The following is a 21648-nucleotide window of genomic DNA, read 5'->3' as shown; positions in this document are numbered from 1 at the left end:
CCAGCATCAGAGGTAAGCAAGTGGAACTTTTAACTTCCAAACACAGTCTCATGAATGTTTCCCAGAAACATATCCTCCATTTAAACAGGAATTTTAAAATCCTAACTAAATAAAAAATTTTTCCTAATTCATTCATTAGTTGTATGAGCTGTGTAAGAACTTACTAGGCAACTTACTCTGTGGTCTCCTCCTCTAATATGTGCTAAAATGTGTTCTATGAACTGTAACTGTTAATAAATTTTAGCAAATTTATTTTAGACTGCAAGGCTTTCTTCCTCTGGCTGCTAGGTTCACACACAACATACGTAAGTGATAGTTTTTCTACTCTAACTTGCTCAGTTCAAATTCTTTTGAACGAGTGTGAAACATTGAAGTTTACACTTTTTATACTTCACGATTTTAGAAAAAGAAAGGACTCAACCACATGTGAAGCTGGAGTAAGCAATAGCTTTTCTTACAGCCCTTCCATGGTGACCATGAAGTCTCTTTGCAGCTGTCACATCCTGACAGCTTCCCGACTGCTTACCTGTTGAGTACTGCTTCTTTGTCTGCCAGACGACTTTTAATTTTGCTAGTCAGATAGTCCAAGAAGAGCGTCCAGATGTCTAAGCAAGAAAAGTAACCTTCATGCGTAGGCTGAAATACACCAAAATTCACAATGAGTATCACGAGCTATGGCAAGACTGATTTCACACAATGAAAATACGAGTTAGCATGCGCTTCAATCCATGGGAAGAACTTCTTGCTTTATTGAAAAATTTCTCGGAGATCACTGGAGAGATTTATAGCTGTCAAAAGATGAGCAACAGCTTTTGCACAAGGTGGGAACCCAGGAATTACAAGGCGTGCCTCAGCATTAACCCATCTCATGGCTTGCTGCATCAGCTTCCAGCATTTTATAAATCTGCTTCCTTGTCATTATTCACACGTGGGGGTAAATAGGGCTGAGTTGCATTGTGACAGCTTCTACAGCAAGGTAACACGTACCAAGAGCCATACGGGTTTTTTTTTAATACTAAAACTAAAAGTTACAAGGAAGGCCTCAGATACAGTAAAAGCTGGAGATTGAGGAGAAAGAAAAGCATCCCCACACAGAAAACAAGCAAGCTATAGAGATTTTTCCAGACAACATTGTCCATTCCAAGAACCAGCAAAAAAATAAAAGCAGAAACAAAGTTAAACACCAAACAAGTTGTTCTTGCAAGGTAACTACATGTGACCCTGTCTCCAACTAAATCCAAGAGCACATTAAGCCATTTCCAAGTCCCCAGCACTACGGGGGAAATGCCAGTAAGACAAGTTCATTTTTTTTTCTGGGCTAACTTCAGGTATCAACTTCACTGGGGAAAACAAGCTAGCCCTGCTGCACAAGACAACAGAACAGACCGAGGAAAATGATGTTGCAGGGGTGTACCTGATGAAAAGTGTATTTGAACAACAGTGCCAGAAATTCAACCACGGGGAACTGGGAGTAGGATTCAATTCTTCGTAGGTGGACGCTCACAAAGAGACGGAGAAAATCCGTAAACTTCTCAATGTAGCTACAAGGGAAAGGAGAAGACACAACTGAGAAAACATGAAGGATGCCACAAGGGAAAGCAATTTCATTGAAATAGTGATAAAATTCACTCAAAATCCTTTCATTAAAAAGAAAGTTACAATTAACAGCCAGTAGAACAATTAAAATATAAAGCCCTGCAACAGTTACCTACAGGACGGGCAACCCTTCATTCCATTAATACCTGAAACAGCAGAAAAGACAGTCTAGTCAAAAGCAACTTTAATAGTCAGATAAATAATTGATTTCAACCAGGCCTGCAAATAAGCACAATACCCCCCCACCCTAGAGAAATAATTTAATAGCAAGGGTCATCTTACTGATGTAGATAGGATTAGTGAAATAAACTGTACCACTGAGGAATTCAGCTGGAAGCAAGAAGTTAATGCAGGAGTTAGCAATACACGTGTTAAATTTACACGAGGTAGTGGGAGAGCCATGGAGTTGAGAGCTGGAAAGGACGGTTTCTTCTGCAGATCAACTATCCAAAAGTTTCTGAACTGTGCCCAGGTTTTTGTGACTGAATTAGACTATAAAGACAAATCTTCCTCCAAAGCACGGGACTACGCAATGCTTGGGACTGTACAAAGTGAAGATCCAAAGAGAAGCCTGCTACCAAAATTTCAGGGAGTCCAGCACGAGCACGACCTCAGTGCAAGCACTGAGGGTTCTTGAGTACGCAGCTGGGGAAAAATTACAAAGACCACAGTGGGGTAAGCTTTTATTGAGGAATAAGAACACGCGCTGCACAACACGAGCTTCATCAAGGTTAGAAATCATCTTCATATCTGTCTATACAGAAAAGAGTTAAGTACTCTATCAGTACAGAGGACCAACGCATTGCAGCATCATACACAAACAGCAAGAGCTCCGGCAATCCAATGGCAAGGGCGCGTGCAGAGAAGTCCATCCTTCCCATACGGCAAGAGCTCTAAAGTGCAAGAGTACTTCAAGTTTTTCTTTTAAATAAAAAGTGAGGTTTAGCAAAGTTTCAGACACGCGTGAACAGTCCTGTTTTACTGTACTGCCTTGCTCTTCCCTTCTGCAAACTGTTTTTCTTTGGAGGGGGGAACCCCACTCTTTCTAATGAAAACTGACTCAAGACCAGAAGCATTTCCAACTAACAAAGAGCTGCAGCACTGTTGGTTATTATAAGCCTACAAAACCACACAATACTTTGAATATGCAAAAAGATTAAATTTCCTTTTTATTTGGCATTGCCTACTTGACAAGAGATCACTAGACGTACCTGATCACGGATCAAACACTTCAAAAGTAAAGCTAGCAAAAAAATAAAGAGTCCAGACCCAAACACCTCCTTCATTCTTTTCATTTTTGTTTTCTAAAGAGGCTCTGATCCAAGGCCAGCGAAATTCTTACCTGGCCCCTAGCTCTGCCAGCCCCAAAGCCCCTTCTGCAACCTTTGCTTGGATCCTTACTAGCCATTTCCCACATTTTGGGATCTCCAAGTTAAAGCCAAACACAAATAAAGCAGAAGACAGTTTAAGCTTACTCTTTTTCTGGACTAGTTTGGCAGTACCAACTGTTCAAGACCACACTGATTTTTTAACAGAACAAAAATGACCAGCACCACGAGAGGATGGGAAGGAACGGACCCAGGGCAAGGAGGTTCTGAAGACAGCAATCTACTCAAGTTAGTTTCTTCAGTGCCAATTTTTTTCAGGATTTTGTCAGTCCGAGCCAAGATGACACTTTCATGTGGTAAGTTCTTTAGTTTTGGACATAAAAGCATAGCTATGCCCTTAAGTGACAAAAGGAAAATCCTTGCATTCTCTTCCACGGAGAGGACAGAGTCAGCTCAGAGAAAGCTCCACTCCTCCAGAAGCCAGCTAGATTTTTCCAGTCTCCGGAACATCTTAGTTACATCCCTATTTCAGACCTTCGCAATGAATAAAGAGGGGTCTCACAATTACAGACACCAACAATCTCTGCGGATAACATGTCTAAGCAGCAGAACGTAACGATATGGCAATACCGTCTCTGTGAAGGCCAACACAGCTACAGACCTTCCACTGCCTTGCCAGTGAAGGCTGCTTGCTGATGTTTTCCGTAAAGAAAGAACAAAGTTAAACAAGGGACTGTGGGTTTCCAGGAGAGCTTTTCTGAAATCCAGAGTGTAACTCCTGGCTTTCTGTGCACACAATCTTGTATGCAAAGGTGGCAGATTTCTACACGTCTTATTTCTAGGAAGCGAGCGATACTGAAGTCAGAGCAAGTTAGTAAAAAAATGAGCAAGTAGAATTCACTGTTAAACAGAAGTCACAATTAATCTAGATTTACCATCCCAAAGTTATACGTGTATCTAAAGATACGGAAAAAGGGAATTTTACAGAAGAAACATGCAAGTCATCTCTACAAAGGGATGCAGTTTTTTTCCTGAACTTGTGTTTTCTCTTGAGTGGATATAAAAATAACAAAAAAGACCCTAGAAGCTCAAAAGCCTTGCTGCTGCATCTGGGAACGGAAATTTTATACAGCAGCACAAGAAATTTATTTCCACCATTATGTATCCGCAGCAAGATACTGAGCACATTCACACAGTTGCAACCTATTTGCCAACATCAGCACCGGTCTGCCAGCCTTCCCATGGCAGCAGGCCTGCAACAAGAGGCAGCATCAAGTCATCGCCTCTTCCATCACCCTGCCAACACATGGATTCAACCACTCAACACAACAGCAAGACAAGTCTCACTTTCTCTCCTACAAGTAGGAACATCCGATATAAGAGTCGAGCTGTTTTAGGCAACAAGGATGGTAGTAACTTTCTGGAAAACGACAATACGCAGCCTCCCAAGATGCTGCCACTTCCCCGCTGCCTCCAGTCAAGCACGCCAGACAGCCTCTGTGGTGGAGCCATTCACCACTGCTGTGAGTGGAGTTCCCCAAGCTGTCTTTCGGTGTTGTTTAAAAATAAAAAAAAAAAAAGTAAAAATAAAAAAGCAATGAGAAATCGTCACATCTCAATGAAGGGTAGGAAACTACTTCTATTTCTTTCAAGTCATGACTCGCAGAATATCTACCCACTCTTTGTATGTTTGAGTTTAAGCAGAGAAGGCAGATGCCGACCAGGAAAGGGAATACTGCAATGCCTTTACCTCACTGAGCCTCTTCTGTTTTCTGTTACAACTGAATGAAGGGCAGGTTCAGCTCTTGTGCCACCTCAGACCTGCAGTCAAACAGTAACGAACGGGGGAAAGGGGAGGAAGAGGACAGGAAAGAATACAAACCTGTGCCACCACGGTCCCTTAGCAAACTCAGGCCCTTACCAGAACCTTACCTGTGGGCACCTACCTTTCTGCCTGTCTCCCTCAGCACAGTACTCTGAAAAAAAGGCGATTAGACACACCATGCATGACCGCAAAACAATAAAGACAGTCCTTTAGAAAGCAAGAGGCCCTAGCACAGCTACTCAGCTGTTTGGTTGCTCTTACCTTTCATCCAGTTCCTCTAGCCGGCTCTTCACCGTATGGGCGTTGTTCTCCTTGGTAATCTTCTGCAGGAGGTAGAAAGTCTGCTGGAACATCCGTAGCAAATACTCTTCGAACTCCATAGGCACGCAGTTCTTAGACATCAGTTCATTGATGCAAGACATAGCCAAGACGCCAAGTCGGCCACGCTCCTGTCCCAACACCGAGTTCTGGCTGCTGCCATTGACAGAAGACATCTTCCGAACACGGGTGTCGCAGCCAAAGCGAGCAAAGTGGAAAATGGTGGTGAGGAGTGACGGGGTGATACTAGTAGACAAAGGGATCCAGCTGAAGAGGTGTGCCAGGCACTCCAGTGCCAGGGAACATATATATTCACTTTCGGTATCAAGGATGGGGATTGGCTGGTTCAATAATTTGGCTGCACTGGGACTCTGCAACAGGCTACTTAACAGGTCACCTAGGAAACAAAGCACACATCTGCATTATAAATCAGGGCAATTACCTTCAAATGGTGCAACTGCCAGCCCTAGCTCTAAAGCAAAAGCCATCAGAGCCTCTGGCATTCAGCAAGTTAGCGTACAAAGATTTGTCTGCTCTGAACAAGTGATTTTTGTATTCAGGAATTTTCTGAAGTTTTGTTCAGATCTCACATCAGATCAGACCAGCTGATCAAACAAGCAAAAGTTTAAGCAGCAGCTTCACATGGCCCTTCGAGCCTTACTGGGAAGCACACTCACACAGTGTTGTGGAAAACAGCAATGCCATGGGGTGTATTTTAGGGATTTATTATAAAATTCACTCCCCTCACACGGTCGAGCATCCTCGGTGTAAGCTTGCACAAGTTCTCTGGCACATCCATGTTACACTGAACCTTAGCAGACTTGCTTCTGCTTGCATATGACAGCTTGTGGATGACGTAAGAGCAGATGTTCAGACCAAAAAGCCTACTTAGTACGGTACCTTTTCTCAGTGACCAAAAGCCCATGGCAGGCACAGATCACATTCCCCAGCCTCCAACCACTCGCATTACAAAGCTTTCCCGAGCCAAGTGGGGTTTGAAGAATTCTGCACAGCCTCAGGATTTATCTTCCACAATTTTATCCAGTCTCCAACTGAAGCCACATAAACTTAGTATTTGCAACATCCCGTGGCAGAGTTCCACAGCTTAACTATACACTGTGTAAAGACGGTTTTTGTTTGGGGCATGTCAGCTGCTAGTTTCATTTCCTACCTCCTGTACCCAAACAGGGAAAAGAAAGAAGCTCTTTCCATTCACCTTCTACATGTCACTCAATAGGTTTCTATTGGAGCTCCTCGCTCTCTCTTTCTGAGAGAATGAAGAGTACTACTTTTCTTGTTACTTACATGGAAGACATTTAATACCCTCAATCATCTTTACTGCCCTTCTACGAAGCTTTCGTTTCTACTCTACACCTATTGACACAGGAAGACCAGAAACCGCAGCCGCTATTCAAGGTGTAGATGAACCTTAATTCCATACAGCACCATAGCAGATATCTATTTTTGACTGCTACCAATCTGAAATTTTTGTAGAATGATCTGGTGTAACGCTCAGAAGTTAATCCCGCATACTGAAGGTGAGTTTGTAGCCTATGATTTGGCACGAGATGAGTATTGCTCTCCTTGCCCAAACGCAGGTTATACTTATCTGCATTGTGTTTCACCTTCCATTTGCCCAGAGACACACAAGATCTTCCTGCAGGTCTTCAGTCTTACCTTCTTTCTCCTCATTCGGATCGTCTTGGTGCCGTCAGCAAGCCTCCTTGCTGACCAAGCTCTTTACTGAGCCCTTTCCGCAGGCCTCTAACAAGTATGTCCATCAGCACAGTCCCAAGCAATACTCCCACAGGTGACCTCCCCCCTCACAGCAAGAGGGGACCATTTCCAGTTCCTTTTATCTCCTACCTTCTAACCAATTAATCAACAATCCAGAGACTCCCTTATCCCTGATGGCCTTTGCTTTCTCAAAAGCTTTTAGTGAGAAGCCTTGTTGCAAGCTTTATGGAAATCCAAGCAGACACCACCAGCTAGGCTGCCCTTCCCCACAGAAGCTGCCCACTAACTTGCAGGCTTCCACAGACCACATGCTGAAAACCTATTCACCTTCCCCAGGTTATTCAATACACTTCTCTTCCTTGAGTACAAATATTCTCTTCACCTTTAGAAATTCACGGGCACTTGCTACATTACAGAATTTAAAGTTCTCCCCAGAAAATCTGAGTAATTTTTTTTTTTTGAAAGTGAAATGACCCAACACACTAGCAGTATGAAAATAACAGGTATGATTTACTGAGCTATTTCCAAAATACTCAAAAGTATGCATGATGAATAAATTCCTCAAGTCTCCATTTTTCATCACGATCAATGTCTTACATCACTAAATTCATAACTCCCTGCCATACCTTATCGTTGTTTCTTTCTCCTCCGCTCCACAAATTTAAGGCATCGTGCTACTTCAGCTGAATTAGATAACCCTGCACTTAGTCTTAATATTAAAGCAGCCCCCATGGTAACATTCACAACTATATATATGCTGCAGTGCAAGAGCTGCTTGCATTGTGCTTTTACAGAAGCAGACATGCTTCTTTCAAATGTCCAGTCCAGCAAACTCTACAAAAATCAGTGAGAACCAAAGATTCTCTTCTTTTAATCCATCAACACCAGCAACTGTAAATTAGGTCCCGTAACTCACAGCAGTTGGTCTGAGTGCTTTGCACCCAGTTAATTACTGAAGCTCAGAGTTTAAGGGATTTTAAGTTATATTTGGTGTCATATGCAAACAGGTGATAAATTTACAGGATCAACTGCATTCATGCACAAGGAGAAAACTCTCGGGGAGGGGCTGGGATCAGGCTAGTTCTCTAGAAGTAAGCAGCAGCAACCGTTTCTGTTACTCATTTGTTTACCATACATGAGTGAATATGCCTAAGCAAGGGATTCATCAAGTAAAGAGCTATAAATCATGCAAAGGCAAGATTTGGAGGCTGAGAGATTATTGCTGAGTAAATTCTATACTGATGCAATAACTCAAATGTTTCCCAACATAGGACATTACCAGAGTTCCTTCGCTTAAGTGGTATGAGAAATGAGTTTAACAGTGTCTTCAAGTGCTATTTAAAAACTATGCAAGAGTTGCAAATAACCACTTCACTCTGCTTCCCTGCGCAAAAAACAAGGAAGCATAGGTTTTCCAAGTTCCTGAAGAGATTTTGGCTCTGACGGAAGATATTAAACACTTATAGGGACTCTGAAGCTTATTTTGCCTTTTGAACACCTTTAATTTCACCTGAATGTAAAGAGAAAAAGGTGGTGGCCTCATCTAAGCAGCAGAGAAGTTTAAGTGTCACCAGTAAACAGGAATACTTTGCTGCATGAATGAGGCTCAAATATAACAATGTGGGTAAAAAGATTTGGTCAGCTTACAGATTTCACAAATTGTAAGGACAGAGAAACAATTAACATCTTCAGTGTAGAATTTAATGGCAGAATTTCACTAAACCCATGTTTGTCCCATAGCTCACCTTCCAATCGTGCATTCATCTCTGCCTGCAAATAAAGACCAGCAGATGTGCAATGCCATGACTGCCGCTCGCTGCTACTGACTCGTGTGTCCGGCTTTAAGCCCCGTAGGTTCTCCATGTCAGCAACCCCATCAGTGCTCCTACTCCACTCTGAGTCTTTTGACCGATCATATCACCAAATAGCGACCCAAGGGGCATTTGGTTAATAAAGAAAGTAAAGAAAGAGTCCTTCACAAAACACAGAAAGTGAGCAAGCAGTGGACAAGAGGGAAGCACTCAGTGCTCTTCTTTTTGGACTTCAAGACCTTGAAGCACAACCAGTTTTAACATGGAGAGAGTAGTTAAGGCAGAGCACAGAAAAAACCCGAGAACGTTTCAAATAAACAAGTTTGCACAGGCAGGACCCAGTGAAATTAAGCCTGAACTTCTAAAGGACCTGTCAGTGTAGTCTTAATTACTAGCAATTATCTTGAAAATATGCTGTGTAAGAAGTTTGTTTGTTTTCCCTGAAAGGGGAGAAAGGAAAGACCCAGAACAGAAACATGGCATACTTTCACTTTCAGAAATATGATCTAAAGTCACAAGGTGAATACTCAGGTGGATGCAAAGCTGCCTCAGCACAAGCACCATCCAGTGATTCACCGAGGAACTGAGAGGACATCTCAAACCGGCTTCCACTGACAATCAGCCCAGAATTTGTTGTGCCGGTTATTTTTTTTATTACAACTCTAGACAACAAAACAGAGGTTGTCTGGGTTGTATCAGTTTAAGTTACTAGCACCTCAGAACAAACCAGTGTTAGTTTTTTTCCAAGATAATTCTGGAACCTACTGTTCACAGTGCAGTACCCGCTCCTGCAGGCATGGCCTTGGATGTGCCTACATTAACCGGCATCTGCTAGCGTGCACCCAGGCTCACCGAGCAATTCAAGCTGTTTTGTACAAAATACAGCATCATTCTTGGCCACTGAGGCACCGGCTACCACCAGTTCACACTAACATTAAGCAGCTTTTTACCGTGGAAGACCCCAATCTTACTCAACGTCACATCAAAGTACTGAGGCTCTTGCTGCCAGGGTGGGTGAAGCTGGCCCTCCTGCCCTCTCCAAGCAGCACGTTCACTCTCGCCAAGTGATACTACAAGTTTTGTTCTTTTCTGTTAATATTCTTTTTTTCCAGACTTTTGCTAGCTACAGCAAAATCCACCCCCCCCCCAAAACCAAGGAAATATTTCTTCCCATTTAAGTTTATGTTTTGTATACAAAAGTGCCTTAAGCTCTTCTACAGGAAAGAAGCACTTGAAAACTTAAACATGGAAGTTTTAACACTAACCAAAACATTAACAAAAGCTTATCACAGGCAACTGTCTTAAGCTGACCAGTGCAATCTGGCCACAGGGAAGTGATCTGCAACTCTCAATTAACTGTTTAAGGTCCCAAAGACGAGTGAAACAAAGGTATCTGATACAACTGTGTTAACTCACAGAACATGCTGCAGCGAGCACAACTCGGTATCAGTACAACCCTGGAGAAATAATCGGATCCACAGGTGTTTCATCTTCTCCCTACGCACAAGCGGGTATATTACAGGTTTCCAGACCCTAAGCCCTTCTTTTTCCTTGTTAAAAGCAGACAGAGCCAAGATCAGACAACATATTGATTTCACTGCATCATGGTATTTCTTCTTGCTTTGTTTTCCAAGAAGCAGGAACAAAGACACCACAATCTGCTGGACAATGCTTGGGTGAGCTGAATGTAACAATGACCCACATTACATCAAGGCACATGAGAAACTGGTAGTCATCAAGATCAGCGTTATGCCTGGGGTGACCCTATACATCTATCCCCTACTTAGCCTTAACAGGATAAGTCAAATGTGCGCCAAGTACAAGGACATAGAAGTACATTCTCTATTTTGAGGGTAACTAAGAAACATACATGTAAATGAGTTTAGATCTGATAAACACCCACACGAAAGACTAACAGGAATAAGTAGAACACAAACTTTCACAATATATATACACAAAGTCCTAGCCACCTTTTTTTTTTACTTAGGGCTTCAGTTTTGCTCCACTCTAGCTTTTGATGTGCTTACAGCTGAAATTCATAGAGGACAATGCCAACTCACTGACATTAGAGCATTTTGCACTGACACTTCAGAAAGCTTTTTGCCATCTGAGGACAACATGAGGCTGTACGTGCACTTTTCAATGAGGTGGCATTTTCAGTGGGGCATCCCCTGCAGTGGAAATTGCTTCTTCATGTAAGGTTTGTCTGTCTGACCAGAAATTTGTTGGCCTATGAAAAGCTCTAGGAAAGGATTATTACAAGAGGTTAGACAGTAAAGAAGGATCTATGCCTGATATTGCAAGTTTAAGTACATGGAAATAGCATCTTGTAGCTTTAGCCATCCTTACCACTTTCTCCTGAAGTTGGGGATGGTGGTGGAGTGGCAGCAGTAACACTGTGTTTGTCCCAGATGCTCTCCAAAATACCTGGCCAAAGAGACATTTTTCAGAACAGCCTGCTAAAAGACAGATTGATCTAACAAACATACTGGAGACTGCAAGAGAACTTTGGTAGAACACATCTTTAGTGCTTTGACAAGGAACATTGTCTTCTTCTAGTGAGCCCAAAGGAATTACCAAGTGCTTACACACACACAGTCTCAATCCCTCTTCATAAAGAGGGGGACATATGTAGCTATACAGCTGCTCTGCGACACAAGTTTGTTTCATAGTAAGCTGACCCAAATGCCAAAGGGTAGAGCTGAGTCTTCAAACTGCAGGAGCAGGCACTACATCGCCCACACGTTGCTTCACTGAACCCAGAATGTGCAAGCTCGCTAGCATCTTAGGGACGGTGAAGGAGGACATTTGTTTCAACGCTGCGAGTGCAGTAACTCATACCTGTGAGGAGCCCAAGCACTGTTTGCACCTGGTCTAGGAGCAGCTTGCGTAGCTCTTCTTTCCGGGCTACGCTGAGATCTTCCCGCGGACATGCCAGTTCTTCCGAAGTAGTTTTCAACATGATCAGTCCCAGGGGAGTGGTCACAGGAGACTGAATTAACTGAGAGGAAAACACATGAATGCAACATGTGATGATAACATTCTGCAAAGCTATCAGCTGACAAACAGGGCATTAGTAACACTATTAGCAGTTTACAAGTGCTTCTAGACTGAAGGAGTATCAGTTCCCGCAGTTTGCAGTGCTGCATGTTGAGGGAAGAGAACTGCAAATACTTGATTCCCCGAGACATTAATCTACAATGTTGCAACAGTTCAAGTACCATGGGAATCCTTGGGGTTTCAAGAGAGCTTTCATAATGTCATTGCACACGTTCTTTGTTGCAGCATGTTTACCAGTAACAGTTTGTTCCTTCTGTTTACTGCCTTCTGTTGACATCATCACTTCTCAGAATTGCCTCAGCACCAGCGGCTTCACCACGTAACAGGGCTGCCACTGCAGCCACGCTCAGGTCAGGAGCCTGCACCATCAGCCGAGCGGTTTCCCATTAAAAAGCCCATCCTTTCCCATACAAAGAGCTGCAACCAATATCAGATGACACAGGAACACAGCTAAGGGATACGACCTCTCCTTGCATCTGTATCGCATCTCGAACTGGAAATCACATTTACCCTAAAAAGAGTGACTTCCACCACGGACAGAATGCACAGGAATAGGACCAGAGAAAGCAATGATTTTTGCCTTCATTAGCCGCTGGGATATTAAAGACACATTGAAGTGGGACAAAGTTTTATTTTCAGCTGAAATTCAGTGCTGCTCTTCTCTGTTGACCTGGAACATCCAACACAATTTATGCGCTACTCCCTCTGGGAGAAAAAGCCTAAAGCCAATCACAATTACTACAAGCAATCCTTGAAGTCATAAATTTTGTAACACAGGCTGACCTCGGTCCTAATCTCCTTGACCCACCAAACCAGAGACACGCTGCGTTAACACTGCTAAGGCTACACACTTTGGTGAAATACGTGGGGGGAAAAAAACCATCTAAAAGCTCTTAGTCTAGATGTACATTGCTTTCAGAAAGGAAGCACGATGGCACAGGAGCAGACAGCTAAAAAAGAAAATTAAATGAAAAACACAACTTGTTAGTAAGTTGCAAAGAGACTTAACATCTCCTCTCAGAATATTTTCTGACAATACCAGGAAGTTTAGCAATACCATGCACTGACACTTCAGTAACGTTAAACAAATTTCATACCTCTGAAGAAGCAGCACTTTCTATGTAAAATTATTGGTTTTGCATAATGACAATACAACAGCTCAAGTTACTTTTCTTCTCCATCCCCCCAATGGTTCAGCAGAAGTTTTAAAGACTACTTAGAGTACTGGGATACAAGTTAATGCCAAAGAATCAAACAGTTGCTTCAAATTATCTCAGAAGAAAGTCTTGAGAGAGGACTCATCTGCAACTCTAAAAGCAAGTCATTCTGCTCCTGTGCTGCTACTCTTTATTTTGAGGTCTTGAAGTTCAGTATTAGCGGTTTTCTTCCACTTTCTCTGAACATTTTTGGAAGATGTCTGCTATAGAAATTAATTTATGGGAACATTTCCCTCTGAAGCTGAGTTCACAAGGAGAGGCTTAAGGAAAAATAAGACACCCAAAGCGGGCTCTGCAATCACTTAAGATAACCTACAAAGTGCTAGAAAAGCAAGTAGAAGCTCAGAAATTCAATTGCAGATCCAGGTGAAATGAGAGCCAAAACTGTAAGCGTAGACAGTTGTCTCAGAGTACTTATTGTCAAATTGATAATTCAGGGAAAAATTGCAGCATGTCGCACTACGTGATTACAGAAAGCTATCTGAAAGGAGATTACACCAGTTAGTAACAAGCTCTGTATGCTACGTTAGCATTTTTTTCATTTTGCAATTAATACTAGATCCATTTGTCTTAACAAATAAACTCCTGACACTCAGGGCCTTTGATTTTTTTTTTTTTTTTAATAACTGCCTTGTGGCTTGTCTGTGGGCATAGCTGCATTCAAATCATGTAAGCGTGTCAGCAGAAAAAGACTGTGCAGCACTTCAGTTTACACTCAGCTTCTTTAAGCCGATTATGAACAAATTTTAGGAGAACTGGAAGGAAAGTACTCGAACCAAAAGAGGAGTTTCGCACTAGCCTAGCCAGGCTCCAGCAGCAGTGAGCTATTAGCCTGGCTCAGGCTTCACTGTGGAGATACTGAATTACAACCAACATTCAAACTAATGGCACTGTCTCGGCCAGTATCCTCAAATACATACTCTAGTCTTCCTGCAAGAGCCCTCTTAAACACCCCGACAACATTCCATTCGTGACTTTACATGATGAGGTGCCAAAGATTTTAGGGTATCTTTGGCTATTAGGTGAAAAATCTCCAACAGCCATTCAGAAACTTCACTTTTGAGAATCATCCAGTGATGCATCCATAGTTTTACTGACTTTTTCCTTTAAAGAACAACCCACAACCCCTGCATTTTCAACAACTACTCCTAAATATTTAAAATTCAAAGTGCAGTTGATACTTGTTGCATAGTATTGTTCCTTTGTCAAAAAACTTATAACACTAGAAAGAAATGTAACACATAGGAAGTTAAGGGTTATTTGCAAAATTAAAAAGGAAAAGGAATTTAAGAAGCAACTTTGTTTTTCATGTAATTATTTAATCTTCGTCAAGGGAAGTCACTACTCAAGGAAACAAAACAATGTCTCCCCGTGAATGAAACCAAGTTTTCCCTTTAGAAACTTCTTACCTGCAAGATGTTAGTGAAAAAGTCGTGGTAGAACATTGGCCAGTCTTGCCGGCCAATATCCACAATGACTTTGCAGAGTTTGTTCCTGATGAAGTAAGGCAGAGTTTTATGGTGAGCTAGAAGGAGCTTGGGCAGGCAGCTGCGGATCTCCATTTTGTCTTGAGATGGGACCCCAAGCCACATCTTATTGATTAGGTTCTGGAAAAGAAACAGACCTCCCAAATGAGCTCATCTTAGACATGCTTCACTGAAGTTAAACAGCAAGAGAACGTGGATATATAATGCAGGGACTGAGCGCCAGGCAGAGCTGCTGCATCTTATGCCCCAGGATTGCCAGCGCCTGCCACAATGCACAGGCAGGGAAAAGGCTATAGCTTTCAAATCTATCCAGGCCTCTCACTGACCAAGCCTGGTCAGTTAAAAACTTAAGCACCTATATTTGATGTAGTTCAACCTTCTCTGCTGCCATGGGCAGACCTGCAGATAAGGAAACAAGCAGGCATTAGCAGGTTAAACAGAAGATGTTTCTCTTTTGTTAGAGCTCTGGCACAGGCTCGCTGGGCAAAGAGCTGAAATTTAAGATGCTTTACCTGCTCAGCAGTCCAGTACCAATCCTGACATCTTTAACAACATGTAGAGGTGAGTGTGTGCAAACTAAGCTAAGCAGAACAAGAGCAGCTTAACAGAGGGCAAACCCTGCACCACTGACTAACCTGGAATAAGCTTTGCTACCTAATGGGGTACTCGGGCAACCGAAGACGCTGGTGGCTCAAGCTGCTGAACAAAACTCACTGAGCTTGTCTCTTACAAGCCACACAGTGTATACGGATGAGCTCGAACAAAACCCCAAAATCCAAAACCCTACCACAAGTGTATCAGATTTGTAGAAGCCCTCCAACATTAGTGTTTCACAAAAGATGGGTTTCAATGCCCCAGAAATTGCTACCCAAATCTCTTTGAATACACCATCATTTCTATTAACTGACAAGTGACAGCAACCAGCACGTTACCATTTTAACTTGTTTTGGGTCAAGCAGAACTAGTTGGCATGCATATAAAGTATTTCCACTATCTTTTAACCCTGGACACCTGGATTTTCCCCTTTAAAGGGGGAAGCATAGCCTTGTATGAAGCAGGAAAGAAAAACAAAAGAGGGGAAGCAAGTTCAGTTTTAGATGACTCCGATGCCACCCCGGTCTCCTGAAGCTAAGCTGGAAGGTCACCGTCAGAGTGACTGCCTTGCAGTGACAGAGCACCACTTTAACAGAAAGCTTTTAGTCCACTTAAAGCCAGACAAAATCCATAAGAAGGCAGAGTTGTAAATTGCTTTCCTGCCACGCTACAATCCCATTTAGGGGCTCTGGAGCATTAGGAGCCGAGCCTCTCAGGATAACGTACTGAGAAGGCCTGCGACTGAGGCAATGTCTGTACCCACCTGCAGGCATATAGCTTGGAGAACCCAAAAGCAGGAGATGCTGCAAAGGGGTTTGTTGCAGAAAATGGAAGATTATTTATAGTCAAAGCAGATCCAATTCACAGTACAGATGTACTGTACAGAGGTACCAGTTCACAGTGTAGAGATACAGAGGTATATTTATACCTTAAGTTCCTCAAAGAGGTTGCTTTTTGGGTTTTCTCACAGAGAAGATCCAGCAGTATTGCTTAAAAACAACGATGAACCAACCAAATGAGAGTTCTTCAATGCAAGTCCAGAACGATAGTTTCAGAAGCCCCAATAAAACTGGAAGATGCTCTAGCTTTAATATTCATGCTTTAATGCCCACTGAGTTTCGTCCTACTCATTTGACCTGGAAGTGGCAGTTTTCTCCACCTGCGAAATGTTTTTGGGAAGATGTTCTCTTTTCCAAAAGCAAGAAGTGAAAATGGTTCATCTGGGAGGGGGCCATGAGGATTTTTATTCCAGATCCACTGTTAACTTCCTAGACATTCTAGAAAATACAACATTCTCGGGAAGTTTTGGGAATGATCTTTGTGTTTATATACACGCTTTTACTGACATGCAGTACTCACAGCCAGTTGAAGACTGATGAAGTTGCAGACTACAACAGACTATGGCTATGAAGACCAGTCGAATGCACAGCACTACAGTAGCTAACTTCGGAAATTCAAGCTCCTCAATACAGAGATCCTGATCTCTCAGCTGAGCTACGGACTCATGTCCCTCACTTTACACTTGGACAGTGATTTCTTTGTTCTGCTTCGTTCTGGGCACAATTATTTCTTCAGTACTACTTCCCCACCACCGAGAAGCAGAGGCTCAGTAATCAAACATGTTTTCCTCTTTATGAAAATCGGTTTAATTATTGCAGGCTGCTGCTGTGTGACATCCATCCCCAGATCAGGGAACAACTCCCATACCATTTGTCATGGCTATCCCTTTTTGAGAGGAAGGCAAATCAGATTCAGTTTGCAGATCGAGTCCAGACTCCCTATGCAACCCCAGATAAATAAAGTGAACGTTTTAAGTGAAGAAGTCTACTACAACAACGACGACAATTTGTCAAAACAACACAACCTTTAAGAACAGAGTTGTTTGCTCTATCTAAAATGTGGCCCACTGCAAAGGATATAAAACCCCTCTGATTTAGGACCAGAGCTCAGGCCGCCAACCCAGCCAAGAACACAGTGCAGAGCCCACAAACAGACCAGGGTGAGGCGTGACATTGACCAAGCCCCAGAATATCGTTAGGGAAAGACACTGCACTCGTCACTGAGAAATCAGTTGATAAAACAGAGCTGTTCACAGAATACTTTTGTTTTTCCAGTAGATACACAAATCAATATTTAGGCTTTTAACCATAACTTTGTTCCTACCTATAAATAGGTAAAGAGTGGGATGTGGTCTTCTAAAAGAGACCTTACTTCTACAACTAGCACATAAGCTTGAGGGATGTAGCTCAAGAGCATCAACCACAGCTATGAGATGTCAGAAAAATAAAAGCAACTTTGTCTTCCCTCTTAGCATTAAAGTTTGCAGTAGCTAGTATCAGGTAATCATGCACATATTTCTGACCATAAAAAGAGTATAAAAGCAGTAACACTCTTAAAAGCATTGTGCAGAAAACTCAAGCAGCCTCTAAAACTGTAGGTAATTTGTACTTGGAGATGCCAGGAAATTAATTCTTCAATTTGTGTACAAAGATTCATATTCTCCTACTCTTAGCCTGCCATTAAGCAACCTCTCTAGGAGAGAGCAATAAAAGCATCCTTTATCACCGTACTTACTAGGACTGCCATTTTAGACAGACATTTTCAAATAAAATCGATTGCCATATAAAATATGTCTGCACCAGATAGAAAATGCACTAAGCAGGAAACAGTACACATCTTACCTCAAACACAGTCAAACTGTACATCATTACATAGTCGTTTCTTGTACTTGACAGGAAATAGAGGCAGAATCTCCAGGCTCCTATCTGCTGGGCAAAGTTATTCAAAAGCTCCTCTGAAAAAATAAAGTGTTAAAAAATTACATTAGAATTCTTAAGCTGCAAACAAATCCATAACAATGTATACTGATAGCACAACATCACACTGAGCATGGAAGAAACACCATGTTCAGGGAATGACTCAAACAACCTGGAGGAGGGAAAAACACAATCACACTCCAAAGTATTAAAAGCAATCTAACAACAGGCTTTAATGAAAACAAAACAGGTATGTCATTTTAGAATACAGTTTTGACATAAATACTACACCAGACTAATAGCTGAATATTAAAACAAATCACACAAAAATTATATGACGAGCATTACCATTTTATCTATAAAAGCCAAATGTTGGGATACCAGGTCACTCTGAAAGACTAGGAGGTACTTCAGATCACACACAGCATTATAAAACACTCTTGTTTTAATGCAATTGCTCCAAGAACCATTGACTTTGTTGTAGGTCAGCACATCAAAAACCTCTCCAAACACTCAGGTACAGGATTTGGTCATCTCACATCAAGTGACTACGTACCAAATGTGGCAGAGGGAAAAGCTGCAAGGGCTGTTTTACAGGCTAATCGCATTTAAGCCTTAATCAATTGGTTTCTTTCCTGCAACGTAAGCAGGAAAATGGGGGATGCTGAAGGTTGTTACCTTTTCCACAGCAGATCTCCACAATAGGAAAAAAAACCACAACCCAAACAAAAACAGCCTCGCCTAGTTGCTTATTCTTTATTTTACCAGATTTCTGGGAGAAGTCTTTCATGCTGATCATACTTTTGGCACTGAAGGTAGAGATGGCAGAAGTTTGAGAATAAAAGCAAACTGCCTATTTACAGCCATTAACCACGGATGCAAGAAGCTCATCTAGAGCCCCTGTAAGATCTCTGCTGGTTTTCAGAAGGACGTATTTAGTAACACCAGCCAAAATGAAACCTCACTGTTTATTCCTACTTGTCATGTCACATTAACTAGGACAGTCTTCTGCCTTCCCTTCTTAATGCTGAACAAATCTGAAGTCCATGCTCCATCTCTAGGCAGAAGGTAGAGGTTTTCCAGGACATGCAATTTAACAGCGTACAGGCAGAGAAAAACATAACATCCTTCTCCTACCCTAACCAACTTACTACCCTTGATAAAAAACTACATTTCCACGCTCACAGCAGTAGACAGATACCGACATATTAATTATCTATAGGACCTGCCACGGGATCTCCAAAACCCAAACTACGTAAGCCTTTACTTCAAGTTCATACATAAGCAGCAGAGGCTAAGATGCCAGTTTGGTACCAGATAGAGCACTTCCATCTGCTGTATTTGTTAAACATAACCAAGTCACCTCTGCTGAGGTCTGCAGGCAGCAGAAAGCAGAGGGAATTATCCTTTAGAAGTGGCATGAACTCACCTATCTCGCGTTTCCTCTCGTTCGTTGTGCAATTGTGGAAAAACTCTGTCATTAGACTCTCCAAAGCCCGTAGCGAGGCCTCTTCAGATGCCTGGGAACGACATTTAAAGGAAGAGTTAAAACTAACTTCCACTCTGACTTGCACTCAGGAGGTCGGTATCATTTATGTCATACATGCACCCAAAAACCAACAAGAGTACGAAGTCCAGGTGGAAGGCAAAATAATCTGGAATTTAAACTGCTCATGGGTGTCAAGTAGCAACAAGATTTGTCCACTGCAACTGAAAGCTCTGGATGTGAAGGACCATTTGCTCAGCCACATTAAGTAATGAAAACAATACGAGAAGTTTCCTTTTTTTTTTGGTGGCATTTAGTAATTTTAAGTTAGCTCATCCTTGTCAAATAATTCTCACAAAGACAGCAAGTTCAAGTGAAGATGCTTTCAGATGTTTAGAGATGATAAATACAGCAACAGCACAGGGAGCATGAACTTTGAGAGGACTCCTGACACCTATTCCTGTCTTTGCCTCCGTGCCACACTGCCACCTGCAACACCAAAAGGGCTCAGGAAGTAGCAGCTTGGAAGATCAAGGAATTTCCAGCACTGTGAAAAGCAATATACAAGTATTCAGCAATTTGCTTCAAGAAGAACATCCCCCCATCCTCAAATTTAACTTTTATTATTGGAATTCATCAGTTATAGCTTAGTGTTTATAAGTCCTAAAAAAAAAATTATCAGAATTAGTATACAGCCATTGCAAGGTCACTATAGTTTTGTAACTCTCTGGAGCTGGGATGATTTTATTCTAGTAACAGCTCACCACCGAGCTTAGCCTCTCTTAGCTGCGCTGCACTTCCCTTACGGTCTAAGCCTTAGAAAACGGTACTGCTACAGTACAGACCATGCCATTAGTCATTCCTCTAATGTTTTCAACGCATGCTATCAATAATAAATGCATCAAGATTCAAGCCCTGACCTTCCTCTGCACAGAAACAAAGTAAACCGTTAAAGAAAACTGAAAGTTCTGCCTCAAAAAAATAAAAACAGAAACAAAACCCATGCCTGACAAGTCTTCTGCAAAGAGATAAGCAAGTGAGACAACGTGCAGAAACACTATACGGGCTTCTGCTAGTTTCCATTTCCATGTACAGCAGCTGCCCCAAGGACCACCACAGGGCCAAGCAGCAGGAGACCCTCCTCAAACAGCCTGGGGTTGCATTAACCCCCCAGGAGAACAGACAACTCAACACAACAGCGTGGGAAGACAAATTCAGCTCTGCTCTCCAAACAACTGGAAATGGATGCTCTGAAGGACACCACGCATTTTCAATTCCTTAGCAAAGGAATCCTGAATTTCATCCTACCTTTCCTTTTCCTTCCCCCCCCCTTTCTTTTTTTTTTCTTTTTAAAAGACCTGCTCTAGAAAGCAAGGACTATTTTAGCAAGAAACATTGTTACTGGGAAATTGGCTTAAAATAACCTACAATCAAATCAAAGCCACTTTGCCAGCTTAAGCAAGATCAAGCACCCATTATCACCTCTTTAATCCATTTATACATGGTCTCTGCAAACAGTCCCTTGCACTGTAAACTTCCCCTTGAAGCCGGCCCTTCAGCCACCAGTCTCCTCCTGCCAGTCACCGTTTCCCAGATAACGGCAGCACTGTGGATAAGAGCCTCACTTCAAAAAAATATATGATTAAGTGGAGTCCTTAATGACATTAGGATATAGCCACACTGCCATTTCTATGCATTTCTTTCTGGGACATTGTTGCAAGTTCCTCCCAACTAGATCCAGACATACATATCCAACATTTTCGTAAATCCCTGCAGTTTACTTCTCTGCTGCTCAACACGGAGTAAATCTCACCAGCAGTTTCTGATGCCAAACCCCCAAAGAGGAGTTTCCAAACGTTGGGCAAATCAATTTGATGCAAATTCCTCCATAAGAAGCACTGTTCTCCCACTCCACCCCTCCACCAGCCAAGATCACCTCAATTCACAGAGCAGTGCTAGCTCTTCACACAGGAATGGCAGGGCTTAATCATTTTTGGATAGTTAATTCAACCCTTCTTTAGGAAGAGTAGGTGAGATAAGTCAATTTTTTCCAAGATTCAAGATCTATTTCCTACTTTTGGAAATAAATTGCAGAGTTCTCATAAATCTTGAATATCTGACATGTCCTCCACTGACTTCAAACTGCCTCAGCACTGAGATTTTGAAGATGACAGAGCGTACTCCTAGGAACACATTTAATCTTTTTATATAAAACACCACCATCACAATGTTCAACATGTCAAAAAGCAAGAAAGAAAACAGAGAGCACAACGCAAGCATTTTATGTAAAAAGCCCAGGCTGGCCAGAATCCAAGGCCAACTTGGGCAGAAAGAAACAGCGTGACCTCCGAGATTGTTTTCTTCTCCTATTTGACTTCTCCCGGCTGTTCCGGAGGTTTGGCCAAAGAAAGGTGGAGTAGCACAAATTATCTG

The 21648-nt window shown here is 42.2% G+C and overlaps 1 protein-coding gene across 2 annotated transcripts in view; it reads right to left on the bottom strand.

Moving 5' to 3' along the window:
* The window catches only part of XPO6 (exportin 6), a 56824-nt gene that overhangs the window by 21009 nt on the left and 14167 nt on the right, over positions 1–21648 (bottom strand). For both annotated transcript variants that reach the window (XM_050906067.1, XM_050906068.1), the window contains exons 2-9: positions 19159–19249; positions 17655–17767; positions 14302–14499; positions 11457–11616; positions 10965–11042; positions 5011–5464; positions 1415–1541; positions 527–636 (exon numbers count right to left, since the gene is read on the bottom strand). In XM_050906067.1, coding sequence (XP_050762024.1) covers positions 527–636; positions 1415–1541; positions 5011–5464; positions 10965–11042; positions 11457–11616; positions 14302–14499; positions 17655–17767; positions 19159–19249 — 1331 coding nt within the window. The remainder of the gene's footprint in view (positions 1–526; positions 637–1414; positions 1542–5010; positions 5465–10964; positions 11043–11456; positions 11617–14301; positions 14500–17654; positions 17768–19158; positions 19250–21648) is intronic.

The sequence above is a fragment of the Gymnogyps californianus genome, chromosome 15, assembly GCF_018139145.2.
Source record: "Gymnogyps californianus isolate 813 chromosome 15, ASM1813914v2, whole genome shotgun sequence".
In the NCBI taxonomy this organism is placed as follows: Eukaryota; Metazoa; Chordata; class Aves; order Accipitriformes; family Cathartidae; genus Gymnogyps; species Gymnogyps californianus.
This window is presented reverse-complemented; position numbering and strand designations above follow the sequence as displayed.